Below are 17,832 nucleotides of genomic sequence, written 5' to 3'. Positions count from 1 at the left end.
AGTTTATAAAACCCATTTCCTGCTGGCACACCCCGCTCCTGATGGATGCTCAGTGCACATCACCAAACACTCAAGCAGACAAGCATCTTCCACATGAGTCATGGGCTTTGAGAAGGGCCAAGCCAGGACAAGACCAGAGTTAGACCAGGAATATTACACTTAACCCGAACCGCATGCAAAGCAGAACAAGTACCCAGAACTAAAGTCAATATCTCGTTGGCCCACTCTTACACCACCTGATGGATGTCCAGGGCACATCACAAAACACTGAAGTGCAGATATCTGATGTCATTTGGACTCTCTATCAAAAGGGCTAAAGTGAAATGCACATTACATCATTATGAGTCTGCGTTATTTGAAACCTCTCATCATGAGGGCAATAATCTATCAGAGTTAAAACAGTGTCAGTGCTGGCACTGTGCCCATCACGGCCCTTAGACTCCATTTATATCTCTATAGTTTTCACAGAGTTGTGCTAAAATAGATAGATTAAGCGAATACTTAACTCCTCATTATTCATTAGTAACTCACTGTCTCCTCTGTAATCCATATATATTTATTTAGTTCAATCCATCCATTTTCTTCCTCTTATCGGGGGCTTGAGGCAGCAGTCTGAGCTGAGATTCCAAGACTTCCATGGTTCCTTATCCAGCTCTTCTGGGGGGATCCCGAGACACTCCCAGGCCAGCCAAGAGAAACATAGTCCTTCCGGCATGTCCTGTGTCTCCCCCAGGGCCTCCTCACAATGTGACATGTACATCTCCCTCTACTCTGAGCAGGTCCTGGTTCAATGAAGCGATCAGGACGTTACCTGCAAACAGCAGAAATGAGTTCCTGTGGTCCCCAAAGTGACTGGAACTAGCCGGGGTGCTGTAGTGGCAGAGCAAGTGACACTGTTTAAAACTGTGGGCTACAGTTGAAAACTTGATGTACAGCAAATACTGGGACATTTACAGAAATGTTTATTAATGTTCATTGTCCCATTTTGTGCATCTGAACTACACAAGTCCTAGCCTGATTCATCAGCCCGTTTCACCTCGATGAAACCGTCTGAACTTGCAGCATTAGGATTCGTTCGCTCAACAGTAGGCGGGTACTTTTTTTATTTAACCAGTCACTGCTATTTGGTCGTGACGTATGTAATGCACCGCTAACGGGTCTAACTTGTATATTAAGCTTTTTCAAAATCCCGTAGGAAGAAGGACAATAACATCTTTCCTCTTGATAAAATTCATCAAACATTCTCTTATTTCCAGCTTTAAATCCTCGATCTCGGGAATCTCAGAACACAGAATGTCTGTCTTCGTCTACATTCATCTCGACCGTTTTGTTTACTGTTGTGCTGTTCCACAAAAGGGACCCAGACAGGCGCTTGAGTTTGACGTCATGGTTTCACAGCTCTTTGCTGATTTGCCGGTGCGCGGTCTACAACTTTCAGGGTTCCTACAAACCATCTAGTGTATTCTGATTCCTGACCTAGTCACTGGAGAGACATTAAATTGAGTGGAGGCACAAGGAGGCGCCAGCCTGGCTACAGAAGTCCAGCCTTAGTCTAGGATTTAAAGCAGTTGTTTTTAAGCTCTTTTTTAGTTGTGATTCTCATTATACTGTTGGCATTGGTGTTTTGTTGGGTCTGGGCTCCAGACAGACAACACACACAACACAGTTGAATGTACATGTGTACAACGTGGACTCATCCATGGCCAGACTAGTCCAAACATTTCACACTTATCAAGAATGCACACCTAAACCAATTCTAACTGTGAACTAAACCAGGGCTAAACTTAACCTTGAGTAGAAACCTTAAACCAGGTCAAAATCAAGATCTAAGACTCCACCATGACTGAAACGTCTTGGTGCATTTTGAAGGCCGCTCCCCGCTGGCACCTCCCCCCCCCCTCCTGATGGATGTCCCACTCTCATCACGAAACACTAAAGGCAACATGTGCAGAGCTGAGGTAATTTGGACACATCTCCCATATGTTCTCGATAGGATGGGCCCAACCTGCCATAACTCTTCCAGCAGGGCTCTTTGAATGTTTGTTGCCCTCTCCAGATCTCAGCAGGGAGCTCTCTGTGAAGATGGTCATATATAGCGGTCGGCCATCATCACATCTCTAGATCAGTGATGTCTTTTTTACAGCTTTCTGAGTGAAGACCAGACTCTTTCATCATTCATGTTGCTGTAAATTTTGGGGCTTCCATGTAGCGTTGTACTAAGGAGAACACAGAGAACTTTATAACAAAGACATGTGAGATGGTTGTGTATCCATCTCGTATAAATCGTATCTCATATAAATGGACATAGCTAAACCGCTTGCTGCTGCGTTTCAAGTAAGAAGTGAGCATGGAGGCGATTCAGCAACTTGAATAATCGTGCCCCTCTCTGTAACTTTTTATTATTAGTCTGTTTACATCTCCAGAGCTCAAAATGCTCTGTTCCACCTTGTGATGTCATGAAGCAGTAGTTTTTAAGTTAATAATAATAATAATAATGTTTATATAAGTTTATATAGCACTTTTCAGGACACTCAAAGATGCTTTTCAGAGCATTATTCATTGACTCCATACCCGGTGCTGGTAAACTACTATTGCCCTGGGACAGACTGATGGAAGCGAGGCTGCCAATCTGCGCCATGGCAAGGCAAGGCAAGTTTATTTGTTTAGCACAATTCGTACACAAAGTAACTCAAAGTGCTTTACAGAATAAGAAATACATTAAAATCATAATAAAAACAAATCAAAACATAAATAATCATGAAGATTAAAATTAAAAAAGAGAGACATAAATTGGAGAGAAGAGTGTGGAATGAAAACCTTTCAGTTATATGCACAGTTAAACAGAAATGTTTTGAGCCTGGATTTAAACAGCGTCACAGAAGAGTTTGTCTCACATGTTCAGACTGTTCCAGGTTTTAGCTGCATGAACCTGAAACGCTGACTCCCCTTGTTTAGTTCTGACTCTGGGCACCAGCAGGAGGCCGGTCCCTGAGCTCCTCAGAGTGCGAGATGGTTCATATGACACTGACATGTCACAGATGTACTTTGGTGCTCGGCCATGGAGAGACTTGTACAAGCAGAGCTGCTTTAAAGTCTATTCTCTGAGGCACAGGAAGCCAGTGCAGAGACCTGAGCACAGGACTTATGTGCTCGTACTTCCTAGTTCGAGTAAGGACCCGAGCTGCAGCGTTCTGGATGTTCTGCAGCGTCTCACAGCTCGTCCAACCACCACCATCACTCACGCGCATTCTACTTTCATACTAGACAATGTGGGAGTCTTCTTTAAGGACTCAATGACAGTTTTTGCGACTGGCGCCCCCTGTGGCACCTGATTTCCCCATCCAAGTCCTAACCAGGCCCGGCCTTGCTGAGCTTCTGTGATCTGACGGGATCAGGCTTTGACAACTCAGTAGTATGGCCACATAAAGTCAACAGCTACCTTTGACCTTTTTGTTCGGTAAAAATTGACAATTCGAGGGTTGAAATCGTCCAAAACACAGCGGAGATCTTAGCGCAATATGAGTCCTTTTATGGTTCATAGTGTAACTCAGAGGTCTTGGGTCACGGAGGTACTGCAGGGGGGTCGCAGAATCTTTGTTTGAGTAGACATTTTTTAAAAATATATTTCTCATTTTCAAAGGATGAGGATGAACTGGTTTTCAGCGGGTTCTGTCTGTTCGCTCCTTCATCACATTTGTGTCTCTCTTCTTTCCCTCGTCTCTCGCTTCCTGTCAAACTGCGAACACCTTGGCGTGGATTTTATCGTTTCTTCTCGGCTACCTGCGAAGAGCTCTGTTACAGCTTTACTTTTACACACAGCTTGAACTTCAGCTCCGCACCTCGTATTAAACGTACAGTAACAGAGTAGCTGTTTATACACGACACTTGGCCCAATTTCATATAAAACACAACTGTATACCATATATATATAGCTCTCCATCAGTTTGGGGGTTCCTCGCCTGAAAAAACGATGAAGACCCCTTGTTTATTTCTATGGGTATATCATTGCTCTGCCTGGAATGTTCCACAGTATGACTTTAAACAGCTCAAACTTACATTTATTCAATTCCAGGTGGTTTTACTGCTCAAAAATATGTAGAAAAACAGACAACCTGACCTGCAATTCGCTCTGGTTTGGTTTCCATGAAGACAGAATACCCCACTATGAAGCATTCCAGTGGAGAAAAGCATCTGGCAGACCCTCCACCAGAAAAGTTACCCAATACACCTTTAAGTAACAATAATCTAACACGTTATAAATACAAAACTGGCACTCAGCGACAGTGACTCAGTGTCATAAGGAGTTTGTTTGCTGTACAGCTGTGTGCGTGTGTGGACTGTGAGGTTTCCAGCTGAGTCGTCTTTGCTCCCCTCTGTGCGGGGAGCTGAGCCAAACTGGACTTCTACATCTGTGTGGAGGCACTGTGAGCATGCAAGGTGCTGCTCAGTACAATACTCCACAATACTGCTCCACAGGGGTTCGAGCAGCCGATCAACCTCCTCACGGACAAATAAAGACACGTGAGTTTAGGCTCTCATTTGTGCAATCATCTCTTCGAGCTAAAGTGTTCAAATAAAGCTTTATGTGGATTCTAAGGCAGCTTCTCTTTTCTATTTTTGCTGGCCTTTTAAACCCTTGTCAACAATTTGAAGCATGATATGTTGAAAAAATATTGACAAAGCAGGACAATCCCATTGAACCATTTTTATTAAAAGGCCTAAGATCCAAACAAAACATGGCAGAATGAACTGATAATTAGCCAGATAAGTTATTTAATCTACTCTTTACAGCTCAAATCTTATGTTATTACATAAAAATGGCAAAAACCTTCCCACTATTGTAAAGAAATTGTACACATGATAAATATCGAGCCTCACCATAAATAGTTCCAGCTATACTGAATGATAAATTGATATAGCAATTATCAGGACAGGCGTTTATCATGATGTCTGGCTCTTATACAATGCTGTAATTAGAAAAATAAATAGCATAATGTACTCCTAAAGATCGACTGGGTTTTTTCATGGCCGATGCTGATAGTTAAGAAAGATATGCAAATGATGAACGATAAGCTCTGTTGATATATTTGGGCCGATTTGCAGGATGTCGTTTTGGCTGACCTGCTGCTTAAGTATCAGCATAAAGCTTTATTTGAATACTTTAGCTTGAAGAGATGATTACACAAACATGACTGCACAAAAAAATGATCAAGTTTGGCCCTAGAGATCAGCTCCAAAATATCAGAAGAGTTTATTGGGTTTCTCTGGATGCAAAACAGTCGTCTTGGCAACAGCCATATTAGTCAATCTCTATTCAAAGACTTTTACATTGCATTATTTATTCACTCTGGAACATTTCATAATGCAGAATTTATACCAGGAGCTTGACGTGTAAACAAAGCTGCAGAGCTCCTGTGACGCCAGCATCTGTATATTCTCATGTTTAACCACCAAACTCTTTTATATTGCTTATATATTCATTGTTGATGGGATGAGTTTTAAATCATAAGAGAGACAATGCTTTGCAGCGATAACAAGCCGTATCTGCAGTGTTTGCATTAAGGCGACTCACCATTTAACTTTGTGTAACACCTGGAATTTACAGGTAGCTTTAATAACAAAGCAAGCCAGTCAGTGTGTGGGTCTAACAGCCATACGGCAGCGGTTTTATTTACAAAAAATATTAAAAGGTGCTTTTAACAAGTGAGGATACTACTGCAGGGGTGCGGCTCCACCCTAAAGCTGGGGTGAAGGAGACATGCTATAAAGTGAGAAAACAAACAAGATTAATACACAGAAAACCGTTACCACAACTGAAAACACCCATTTACAAGTGCCACCATCACCAATAACTATAAATAAGGTCACCCTCTATGTGCCCCTCCACACCCAGCTACCTCCAGCCCACACCCACTGCAGAGCTGTAATGAATTAACAATCAAAACTAAAACTCAAAAACGGCAACCAGCACTGAGCCTGCAACACAGTGCAGCCAATTAAACACATCAATTAAAATTAAACAATAACGATAAAAGTTTAAAATCATACCTCTCTCATCTGGACTGTTAAAACCCTTAAAATAATGTTTACAAAAGTTACACATTTGTTTTCTAACAAGATTAAAATGTACAAACATTACATTTGTTTGGCTCACCAGAAATAGCCGTGTGTCAGGCCTGCTCAGGAAGAGGAAGTCACCTGGTTCCCCTCTGACCTTTGTGGTCTCTGCCATGTGACACAGGTGTCACATGGCAGAGACCACATGATCAGACACCTTGCCACATTTGGTTATCTGCACCATGCGCCTTTTCCTTCAGAAGTTGTTCTTGTAAAGCTGCTGTTTTATCATTGTTAAGTGTTTTATATTCATCCTTTATGGCTGTAAACTTTCCGTAGTTCATCATGAGTGACCCTGCGTTCAATTATCTTCCGACTCCCACCTCAGATTTGACATCACGTCCGAGCTTGAAATGTATTATTATGTTTCGCCTGTCAGACTACGTGGATGATAATTATGACTATTCCTTCGTTTTATGAAAACGCTGCCACTTTAATTAATTTAATTTTTGAATTATGATTATTATTATGATTTCTCTTCTGTTACACCTTAGGGATGTTAACGCCGTCAAATCAAGTATTTGTTTGATATTGGCCTCATCACAACACCGACTACCACACCCATAGGCAGTGATCCAGACGTGATAAGGTACTGCAGTAATACGAGTGACTGAAATTGTCATTTACAATTCATATTTACACGTCACAGTGAGCGAAACCATCTTGGATTCTGAGTTGGAATCCTTGCTCGGTCTGCTTTTCCGTCACCGAGGTCTGAATCGCCCCTTCCCAGGAAAAGGGGCGTGTCACTTCTGTCTCTAGGCAACTTCCTCGGAAAACCAATTCGGAAGGATAATTGAATGCTGGGTCATTCCCCGAGCTCCCAGATGCGACGCACAGTGTTTATGGGACTGTAGTGTTTTCAGAGAACATATTGGATTTTGAGAGGGCATCAGAAGTTTATTTTGACACCACGTGCTTAATTCCTGTTTTCCTCCTGCTGAAAAGCCTGGAGACGCTCCGCTGATGTTGAAAACTTTGAACTCCAACCCAATTTGAGCAATGTGCAGCGTAATTATACCTGTTAGAGGCGTGTATGACTCTGCTGGTGTGGATTGTCTGGTTAAAATGAAAAGCAATAACTGCACGTATTGGTGTAAATTGGGGGCAAGTCTCCAAATCTGCCCTGGCGCTGACCGGAAAAAATGTGGCTCCCATTCTGTGCACTAGGGCTGTGCGATAATTGCCCCCCTATTGATCGATCCTCAGTTCTGACATGATTTTATTTACGATCTCACTTACGCTCTAGCCCCTGCCTTCTTCCAGTTCTAAGTCTGAATATAACCAATAAACACTAAATTACGACCCACCTTCGAACGCGACTTGTGACAGGGGGAATGATCGATGTCCGAACTCACTGCCAGCTCCATGCGTAAATACAGCGTACGCCCCAGTCGGCCTAATGCTCGCCGACAGTTCAAGTGGCTGCTATGGAAACCTGTCGCTTTTCATTGGCACAGTAATGAGGCCGTGTCTGGATGAAGGGGGGAGAGAGAGGGGGTCTTCTGAGAAAAGCCCACCTGCTTCACATTTCTGTCCAAACTCAAGTATTTAACAATAACCATAAATCTGCATCCAAGTCCTATGCTTGAGATAGAACGCAATGGAATCGACCGGAGTGACCCCAGTGCACTCTGTCATGAAATGTTTATGTCTGTGGTGAGGTGTTTAGTGTGAGCTTGGTTTGAATTCTGCTTAAGGGTGCACTGTGTAACTTTTTTGGTTGGGGGTCCATCACCTTCTTACATTTATTCAGTTACAGGTGGTTTTGTAGCTCAAAAACATCTAAACGTCTCTGGTCTGGTTTGGTCTCCAGAAAGGTTTAGTACCACACTGTGCAAAATTTCAGATGACGCAATAATATCTTCATGGAGAAAAGCATTTGACGGACACTCCAGGAGCAGTTTAACCTGATTTGTCTGCCGGTTTCACATTGTGGAAACCATCTGACCTCGCAGCATTAGGATTTGTTTGCTCGACGGCAGACGGGTACTTTTTTTATTTAACCAGTCACTGCTGTTTGTTTGTTTGTGACGTATGGAATGCATCAGAATGCTCAGGGGTGTCCAGGTAATTGCCGGCACAACAGCGAGAGAGAGTGAACATGTCTGTCAGAGATCATTGTAGTTTCTGCAAAGTGAACTTGTGAATTAAAAGCTGCAATAAAAAATATGAAGATTGTATTTGACAAAGGAAGTTCATAGGAGGATAGCATATGCAGTCTGATATCGCAGCTCGGGTTGGTTCAGCTCTTCTCTGATTGGCCGGTGTGCAGTTTACAACTTTCGGGGTTTTTGCAAACCGTCTAGTGCATTCCGATTCCTGACCTAGTCGCTGGAGAAAAATTAAATTGAGTGGAGGCACTAGGTGGCGCCAGCCTGGCTAGGAGCAGTTACATGTCAAGTCAGAACCACACACTTTGACAAAACTTTGCAAAGACAAGTGGGTCTGGAACCATGATGAAATAATACAGCAAAAAGTGATTGTAAATATCAAAAAAACTCAACTCACTTAACAGCTACTCTTGTGGCCACAGCTGCCCTAAGATAGATACATCCATAGAAGGCAATGTACGTGAAATGTCTTGAATGTCTAGAGCATTTTTTCCCAAAGACTGGTGGGTCGCTAGAGATTCTTTTTGGGTCACCTTGTCGCGATTTGCATGTAGGTCTGCAATATACAGTTCTGCCTATACGCCTGATCTGCATGTTGTGCTCTCCTCCTGCACTCCGGACTGGAACGCACTACACAAACGCAGTTGAAATGTTTTGTATAATTTCTAATATTTTTGTTATTATATTATTGACTATGTTGATGAAAATGAGTAACACTAATTGTTGAGAGAGACACAATCACTCAGTCAACAATAAAATATCCTCATTAATGTTCAATAATGGTCAAATCCACCTTTATTTTGTGATTTACGAGTAACGTCTATTGACTTGGGTCGCGAAAGGTTTGTGTCTTTTAAAATATGGGTCCCCGAAAAAAAACTTTGGAGCAGATTCCTCTCAGAAAAAAAGCCTTAACCCAGTCAGCATTCTCCATCAAAACTTCTAAAGAATAAATTTCCAACCCAGTTACCACCAGGGAAATTCCCTCATATCATTTACTCCACACTCACCTAAAAAAAAATGCAATCAAAGGCAATCAAATCTGTCAATAATAAATCCCTGTTGCTGCTATCTTCTTGTTAGTTGTGCCTGTGCATCCTTGTTATGCTCTTTAAAAATGCTTTCAAATTGTTTTACTTATGTGTCTGTAAATAATGCATGTTTTGTCCTATGTCTGTTATTACAATAGTCACACTGTCTCTTACACTTTGTTTTTGCTGCTTCACTGTGCCGTTTTGTCTGGACTGCCTGCTTTTCTACTACACAAACCTACCAAAATCTTAATCTATGCTTGTTTTACCTTATTGTGATCCCTCTTTCCAAGATGCCTTCTCCATCTGGCGAAGGGCTCCAGATGGAAACTAGCCTGTTGGCCTCCATATGCCCCGTCCTTGTTATGAATAAATAAATAAAATAAATATTACTATTATTGAAACCAATAACACTTAACGTGAAACAGTTGCTCTCTGTTGTCAGGACAGCTCGCCTTGGGAGACATTTTGTTTGGATCTTTTAAAGGGCCCATATTACTCTTTTTTTCTGATTTATGTTATAAAGTTGTTTCCTCATCAAAAACATGCCAGGAGTTGTGTTTTGTTTAATTCACACATGTTTAACACACAAACCCTGCAGATTTAGATTGAAAACATTCACTAAACACTAAAGAAAGTTCTTCACTGTGTTTTTAAACTTCATACACCTTCACTAGAATCATCTGGATAATTTCAGCTCTAGAATTGACAATCTCTACTGAACTAAAAGGTAAAAAGTAGCTGGAAACTAATGCTTCATGACATCACAAGGCGAAACAGAGCATTTTGAGCTTTGGAGATTTAGACTTGCTGATAATAAAGAGTTACTCAAACATGTGTGAATGAAAAAAAATACTATTCCAGATACCACTCATGGTTGTCCAGCATTTTTAGTTTTTTTTTCCTTTTGTTCATTGTCTCTTTTTCCTATAGTCATGTGATGTGGTCATGTGACATTTTTTTGTATTTAATGGCACCTGTGTGTCCTGCTCGTCCATTGTGCCCTGACGAAGACGATCCTGCTGGTCAAAATGCGTTGGCGTCCTTCCATGTAATAAAGAACTTTTAATATATTCGGTCAGAGTGCCTCGGGTTTGCCCACTTTTACATTTTTCAGTCAGGGCAACATTCTGTTAAAATTACAAGTTTAACCCTCGTAGAGCACCTGTACTGTTATTTTTAATTTATTTTTTTTATGACCCAGTGAAGTGCTCTGTCTTTTTTCTTCATCTGGTCAACTCCAGTTATGTTTTTGAGGAGGTAACATGAATTAATGCTCACAAGAGTTAGTTTTGCATAATATAGGATCTTTAAATACAACTTATTTTTTTTCTGAATAATGCCATTGGAGAGAAATAAAATTAATAATATTTTAAATAAATCCAAACCGGTTTGCCTGATGAAGACCTTGCACGGTTTGTCCTAATAAATTTCACATTTTGGAAGTAAGATGGTTTGCGAAATAAATCCCCAAAAAAAAAAAAAATGTTTCAAAAGACAAAGCAAAGCACAACACCTCCCCTTTAAAGTTGTAGTGTGTAACTTTTCAGGCTGGAGGTCCACCACCGTGAAGATGCTGTTGCTTTGTAATGTTCCACAGTATTGTATTAAACATAAAAAAAGATGTATTTATTTAATTATGGATGTTTTGCTCAAAAATACCTTTAGAAACCTGCATTCTTACTGTGAGTGGGGTCACTTCTTCACAGATCTTCAGGTTGTTTCTATTGAGATCGTTAAACAAATAACATCAAAAACACATTTAAATCTCTGCGTTAGTCTCTTTGACATCAGATCTGTGGAGAGGCGACTCCGCTCACAGTCAGAATACCTGTTTTTCTAGTTATTTTTGAGCTATAAAACCACCTGTAATTGAATAAATGTAATGTAGAACTGTTTAATGTCATACCGTGGAACATTACAGGCAAAACCCCCAAAGTGGAGAGTTTTAAGTCTTGTCTTAAGACCGACTTTTATTCTATTCTATTCTATTTATTATTTTATTTATTTATTTTTATCTATTTTATTTTTTTAGTACTGCTTTTATGTATTGATTTTATTATTTTTTTCTATTGAATTTATTATTATTATTATTTTATTTATTGATTCTATTAGTTTCCTCATGGTTGAAACATAATTCTGCTGAATGTGAAGCACTTTGGAAACTGTTTTGTTTATAAAATGTTCTATACAAATACAAATAAAGCTGGATTGGAGAAACAAGCAGGTGACGGACCTCGAACCAAAAAGTTACATACTGTGGCTTTAAAGGTGCATTGTGCAGCTTTTAAGCCAAAATTCTGACTAAAATTAAAGCTTTTTTTTTTTTTTACATTTTGGTTGTGTTTATCGCACTGAAAAAGGGGAGTGTTTCCATGGAAAATTCTACAATATCGCATAAAACTTTGATATTTAAGTAGAGAATGTCCCAAAATATGGTTTAATTTTCAATTTCAAGACACAAAAATACTATTATAGCAAGTTTGTGGACATTTATATTCCTGAAAATATCCAGACTTCCCCACCTGACAGAATATGTAACTTTTTATTACGTGAACTTATCCACTAAAGCAAAGATGGACGCATGAGAATCCAAGTCAGGAGATGGCGTTTCGGTATTGACAGACCGTAAAACTATCTATTGTCCTATCTCTGTGAAGTCCAGTCGGCATCCAAATCTGACAAATCCCACTTTTCATATCGAGCCAGCGCAACATCAAACATCAAAAGCGGATTTCAGTTTCTGCGTTAGTCCTTTTAACGCAACGGGACAACTCAAGTAGGCCCGTGGATTGCAGTCAAGCTGATATGTCAAAATGTGTTGTGAAATTTCAGAAACAGGCAGAGTTGGAAGCCAGAGAAGTTGGACCAGGGGTTTCGTCTTATGCAACGTAGTACTTTTTATGACGATGATTAGTCTCAGCATTTTCATTATATCTAAGCTTTCTGCTACAAGTTTACAAGGAAACATTTTACACTTAAAAAAAAGAAAGACAAAAAAAAAAAAAAAAAGAATCTGGAGCTGGGCTGATCTGTTGAAACTGCTAGCTTGTGGTTTGGCCAACCACATGTGCAGTTTTCTCACTCCAAAGCTACAGGGAGTTTGGGTTGATGACAATGATACTTTATTTTGTTCGATATTATTGTAGCAGTTTAACGGGCCGTATTTTATGCTATTTTCTGATCTACAGTACGTTGTTTCCTCATCAAAAACATACCTGGAGTTGGGTTTTGTTTCATGCACGCATGTTTAACACACAAATCAGTTCTTCTCTCAAACTGAAAACACTCGATTCTACCTTATGCGTCACTGTCCAATGAGGTTTATTTGGTCATCCGATAATTTATGTTATTATATTCTTTTTTCAGACCAAGAGTTTGTTTTCATACCTGACAATTTTGACTTCTCCCTGCGGTCTTCCTCAGGGCCTGTTTACACGAAAGCGCTTGCGGGTAAAAATGACAAAATATTTTATAGGAAGTGCCTTTTGTTTCGACACTTGCGCCGTTTTTGGGGCTTAAAAACGCAAAAATCCAAAACCACCCTCCAGAGTGGAAAGGTTGAATACGCTCCGCCGTAGCGTTTCCGTCTAAACAGCCCAAGACGCAAAACTCAGGTCAGATTTGCTCAGGTCAGTATACAGAAACCTGGCGTGCATACCCAGTCGAATTGCAGCTTTCCTCCAGAAAACACTAATCTAAACAAAGAATAAAAAGTGAAGATGCGATGCGTCTTCTGTTCAGACCGTCATCATTTAACTGAAGCGTCAGAGTGATCATGTGATGTTGCTGTGACGTGTCAGTTCAGCTGATTTAAACAGGTTTTGGCGCTGTCTTCCTACCGGCGGAGGCAGGACGACAGCGCCATTGGCAGTCCAACTTCCTCAGGACAGTATCTCAGGTGTGTGAGAGTAATAAAGCCCTCTCATCCCGGTTTATAGTCCCATGGGCATGTTTCTGTATTTCAGTTGCCTCCTAGTTCTTCACTGTGTTTTTAAAGGGCCACTAAACACCAAAATCACTTTTTTTTTCTAGTGATTAGCTGTGGAAATGGGTCTAAAATAGACATATTTTGGCATTTTAGTTCATATTTGTTATAAATCTGACTTTAGGGTCAAAACCTGAGTCTCTTTAGGAAGAACTACGATCAGTACGTTTGAATTTCGGAGTTGGACTAAAGGACGCCAGTGAGTCAGATGCAAGTTAATACGTGACGGGCGTAGACATTGGCGTCTACGGGCGGTATGTGAGAAGCCCCTCTCAGCCCCGCCCCCACCTGGCACCGCTGGGCACTGCGATGTCCCGCCGTGTCTGGAGAAAAGGGAAACAGCATGTTCTATTTCAAAGTCCGGAGTGCACTGGTCCACACCATGTTGGATTGTTGTGGCTGTCAGTCGGCTGTCAATCGTCGCTCCAGAGCCCGCCTCCCCACACCCACCTGCCGAGCACCGCCCACTCTGGAGGATATTTCAGATTTTGCTTTGGGAGGATGTTTGATGGCTCTTTAACTGGCATACACCTTCACTAGAATAAATGTTCAATCTTGACTGAAAAAAAAAAAGTGAAAAAAGTAGCTGTTAAACTACCGCCTCATGCTGAATGGTCAGAATTAGCCTCATCAAAACTGTGTCTGAATGTCCGTCCTAGCCCCTAATCTCTCATTCACTATACTATATGTGCACTCTTCAGCGCCCTCTACAGTGCACTCATTTGGACACGCAGCTCACCACATTTGGGTCACGTGACTCTGGCATCTGGGTAAAAAAAAAGTCAGCTAAACTCTGATAAAACTTTTTTCTGTCTGATAATCATCAAATCAGACTGACACACACACGTATTAAAGGACTAATAATAATCATATGAGTTTTTGTCAAGCTGGTTTTGACATAAATGGACCACTCCATTGAAAAGTTTTATCAGGGTTTAGCTTTTTTACCCAGATACCCATCCATCTTTAATGGATTATGATGCTTTATTTAAGAGAGTTTGATTCAGAATCAGGATCCACAGCTCCATTTGCACCAACTGGACATTTGGACACCTGTAAAAATGGCGTGACTCCTAAAGAGCGCTGTAAGTAGGGAATAGTGTGGACATTCAGACACAGCCCATCTCTTTGATTCTTTAACTATAAGCCCCGTCTACAGAGGAGAAAGGCCAACAGGACACAGCCTCTGTCCTCCTCGGTCACATGATTGGTTTTGCCTTGACACACAATCTGAATTTTGACTGTTGAAATCGAGTTCTTTCTATTTTGAAATATGAAACATGTTGAAAAAGTATATTTAAAAAATGTGGAATTCAGAATAAAAACAACTCAAACATGTTTTTCCAGAGTTAAAAAATCAAAGAAATACAGCTGTATTTAAAATTCAAAATATTTGATGAAACAAATTATCTTACAAAAAATACTGAGGAATTGATATTAAACAAAATGTTTTCCAAAGTATTGTTATTGCTTTTCATTCTCTGGTGAACTGAATAATTAAATCTTGCTGCTTACATTTTGCTATTATCTTTTTGCCAAAAAAAAGGTCTGCTCAGATTATGACTATAGCAGGTTTGTGGGCATTTGTATTCCTAAAGGACAGTTCATCAATCAACAGAATATGTAACTTTTCTGTTATCTGAACTCGTCCACCAAAGCAGAGGTGGACGCACGGGAAACCCCTGGACTGTCATCAGGTCATCGAGCCCAAAACTGTTTCAGTTCACACATAATTACTCAGAATCTGTGCAGTGTTTTTCACGTTTTTCACATATTTGATTCTTTTCATGTTGGATGTTTCCCTGGTGTATGTTGTGTTTTATGGAAAGGTGTCGCCCAGCTGTAAGAGTGCTGTCTCTCAGTGGAGGTCGGACCTCTCCCTGTGTAAATAACCACTGCTCTGATGGTGGACAGTTTTATAGAGGCTGGACAAGAGGTGAAGTCACAAACTGGTTTTACAATGCTCTAAATATGACAGACTGAAAATGAACTTGCAAAGACTTAAAAGGAACTAGATTCTAATCGTCTTTACTGTTGTTGACCGGGGTTTATCTCTGATGCCCTTCCTGTGGGATCATGCCTGACACCATGTGAGCACTCATGCCTCACAGTAAGAAGGCTCCGGGCTGCCCAGGTCTTTGTGTGTGGACTTTACATGTTTCTCCCTTTGTCTGAGTGGGCTTCCCCATCCACCCATTTAACACACATTATACTGTAGGTAAAATCCTCCAGCTCAGGTGGTCCTGACCATCTGTCTGTGACACATTATTTAAATATTATATGTGACAGGGACTTGATCTTTTTTTTCTCCAAACTTTTGTTTTATATTGTTAAAGACACACTTCGCCAACCTGGCTCACACCTGACTGGTGTGTGCAGCATCTGAACTGAGTTGTACACATCAATCTGGATTGGCTCTTACTGAAATTTATCATCATGACCTTCGCAGTTGGCTTCAACATAAACCTCAATGCTTCTGTGATTGGTCTGCCCCCTGCTGGACACGTTTAGATCTTACAGCGAGATTATCTCAAGATGGATTCTCATGAGTCTGTGAACTCACAAATGTCTTGAGAATCCATCTTGCTGCACTTTGAGACTTTTCTGAGGGAAGGTCCATCCCCTGCTTGTCTTCATGGAGAAGTCTGGAATGTTCCACAGTGCGGCATTATCTTCCATATACTTTAAAGTACATAGCAATGTGTTGATCAGCTCTGTGTTTGATCTCATTTACATAATATGTACCAGACAATTTATAGCTGTGTCATTTACTCTGAAAGAGAAGAAGATGAAACAAACCTCTGACTGTTTTTCTGTTGTTTTTGCAGGAGGCAAAAGGAAAAAAGGACTGGGTCTGAAGAGGGAGAGGAAGAGACTGCGCATGCTGACTCTGGCTGCCAAAGGCCTTTCAACCAATCAGACCATAGCAGGAGGGGCCCGTCTGCGCAGACAGTAGCATCAGCCAATCAGACAACAGCAGGAAATAACCTACACCAGATGACAGAAACTCTGGTCTATGACACATATATTTGCACATACCACAACTTCACTCAGTCAGAAAACAGCAGATGCAAACCTCAACCAATCAGATGATAACAAAAAACTATTACTTCTCCAATCACATAACAGAAGACAATTCTTTCCACCAATGAGAAAGATTTATAATATCACATGATCACACTACCAGACAATACCGGACGTCTAAACAGACCTCCTATCTATTTGCTGCTTGCTTTTATGTTAATGTGTTAAAAATGTTATAATATTGTATTTCCATATCATGTGGTTTAATTCTCAGCTAAACTCTGAATGCCATTTGAATGTAATATAGCTAATTATGAATTGATTTTTTTTTTTTTTTTTTGCTCAGTCATATTAAAAGTTTAAAACTAAATATGTCACTTATTCCTGTCTCTTGTGTCTTGTGGTGTTGTGTTTTTCGAGTTCTAGTTCAGATTAAGATTTAAGTTTAGTTCAGAGAAACATTTGAAAACACAGAATTGTCTTTGTGCACCACAGGCTTTATTCACACTTATCAGATAAACAGAAACATGCAGATGACGAATCCATGTATCATTTGTTCATATAAATAAATAATAAATAAGAAAATGAAAAAACAACAGTTTTCTTCATTATTTGTCTCCAAAACCAAAATGAAAAAACAGATAATGATTCGTTTCTTCAGTTTTCGATTTTGTGTTTAAATAAAGAATGGAAAAAACGGATAATGGCCGTTTCCCGTTTACGTGACTTCCAAGACTGCGATGTCGGACTGAACCAGGATTGATCCAGGTCTGGGACCAGACCGGTACTGAGACCAAGACCAGGCTGGGACCAGACCGGGACCAGACCAGGACCAGACCGGGACCAGACCGGGACTGAGACCGAGACCAGGCTGGGACCAGACCGGGACCAGACCAGGACCAGACCGGGACCAGACCGGGACTGAGACCGAGACCAGGCTGGGACCAGACCAGGACCAGAGCGGAGGCTCAGAGCCCACGGGCCCGGAGCTCAAAACTGAGGCTCGGACCCGGAGGCTTGGAGTCAAAGCTTGGAGTCTGGTCTGGTCCCGATTCTGGATCAGTCCTGGTTCAGTCCGTATGCAGTGCAAAAGTCCGATATCCCAGTCATGGAAAGGCCGTTGTCCGTTTTTTCCATTCGTCATTTAAACACAAAATCAAAAACTGAAAAATCGAATCATTATCCGTTTTTTCATTTTGGTTTTGGAGACAAATAATGTAGAAAACTGTTGTTTTTTAATTTTCTTATTTTTGGTTTTATATTGAAAAACGAATGAACGAATGATACACAGATTATGACGACTTCTGAGCATGTGATAAAACCGCGGATTCAGCAGCAGCATCTTCACAACCTGCCAAAGCTTTGGATGGGAAATTGCACCTTCGATGTCACTTAAAGGCAGTTTTGCAGCGTTATACAAAAATGAACAGGCAGAAGTGGGTGGACGTCTCTAAAATGAAAACATGTACACGAATAAAAAATACTTCAGCGGAGGACACTTCTGTTTTTAGAAAAAGAGATGTTTGTGTCTCAATGCTGACACTACTTCTAATTTTGA

At 40.7% G+C, this 17,832-nt stretch overlaps 1 protein-coding gene across 1 annotated transcript in view; it reads left to right on the top strand.

Annotated features, from left to right (window-relative positions):
• rspo4 (R-spondin 4) overlaps window positions 1–16,547 on the top strand; it is a 160,010-nt gene extending 143,463 nt beyond the window's left edge. The window contains exon 5 of the mRNA XM_020928201.2: window positions 16,079–16,547. Coding sequence (XP_020783860.1) covers window positions 16,079–16,206 — 128 coding nt within the window. The 3' untranslated portion in view covers window positions 16,207–16,547. The remainder of the gene's footprint in view (window positions 1–16,078) is intronic.
• Window positions 16,548–17,832: the final 1,285 nt, after the last annotated feature.

This window comes from Boleophthalmus pectinirostris, unplaced genomic scaffold, assembly GCF_026225935.1.
Source record: "Boleophthalmus pectinirostris isolate CB_2022bp ecotype Guang Dong unplaced genomic scaffold, ASM2622593v1 HiC_scaffold_3, whole genome shotgun sequence".
Taxonomy (NCBI): domain Eukaryota; kingdom Metazoa; phylum Chordata; class Actinopteri; order Gobiiformes; family Gobiidae; genus Boleophthalmus; species Boleophthalmus pectinirostris.
Note: the sequence above shows the minus strand (reverse complement) of the source record. Positions and strands in the feature narration are given on the sequence as shown.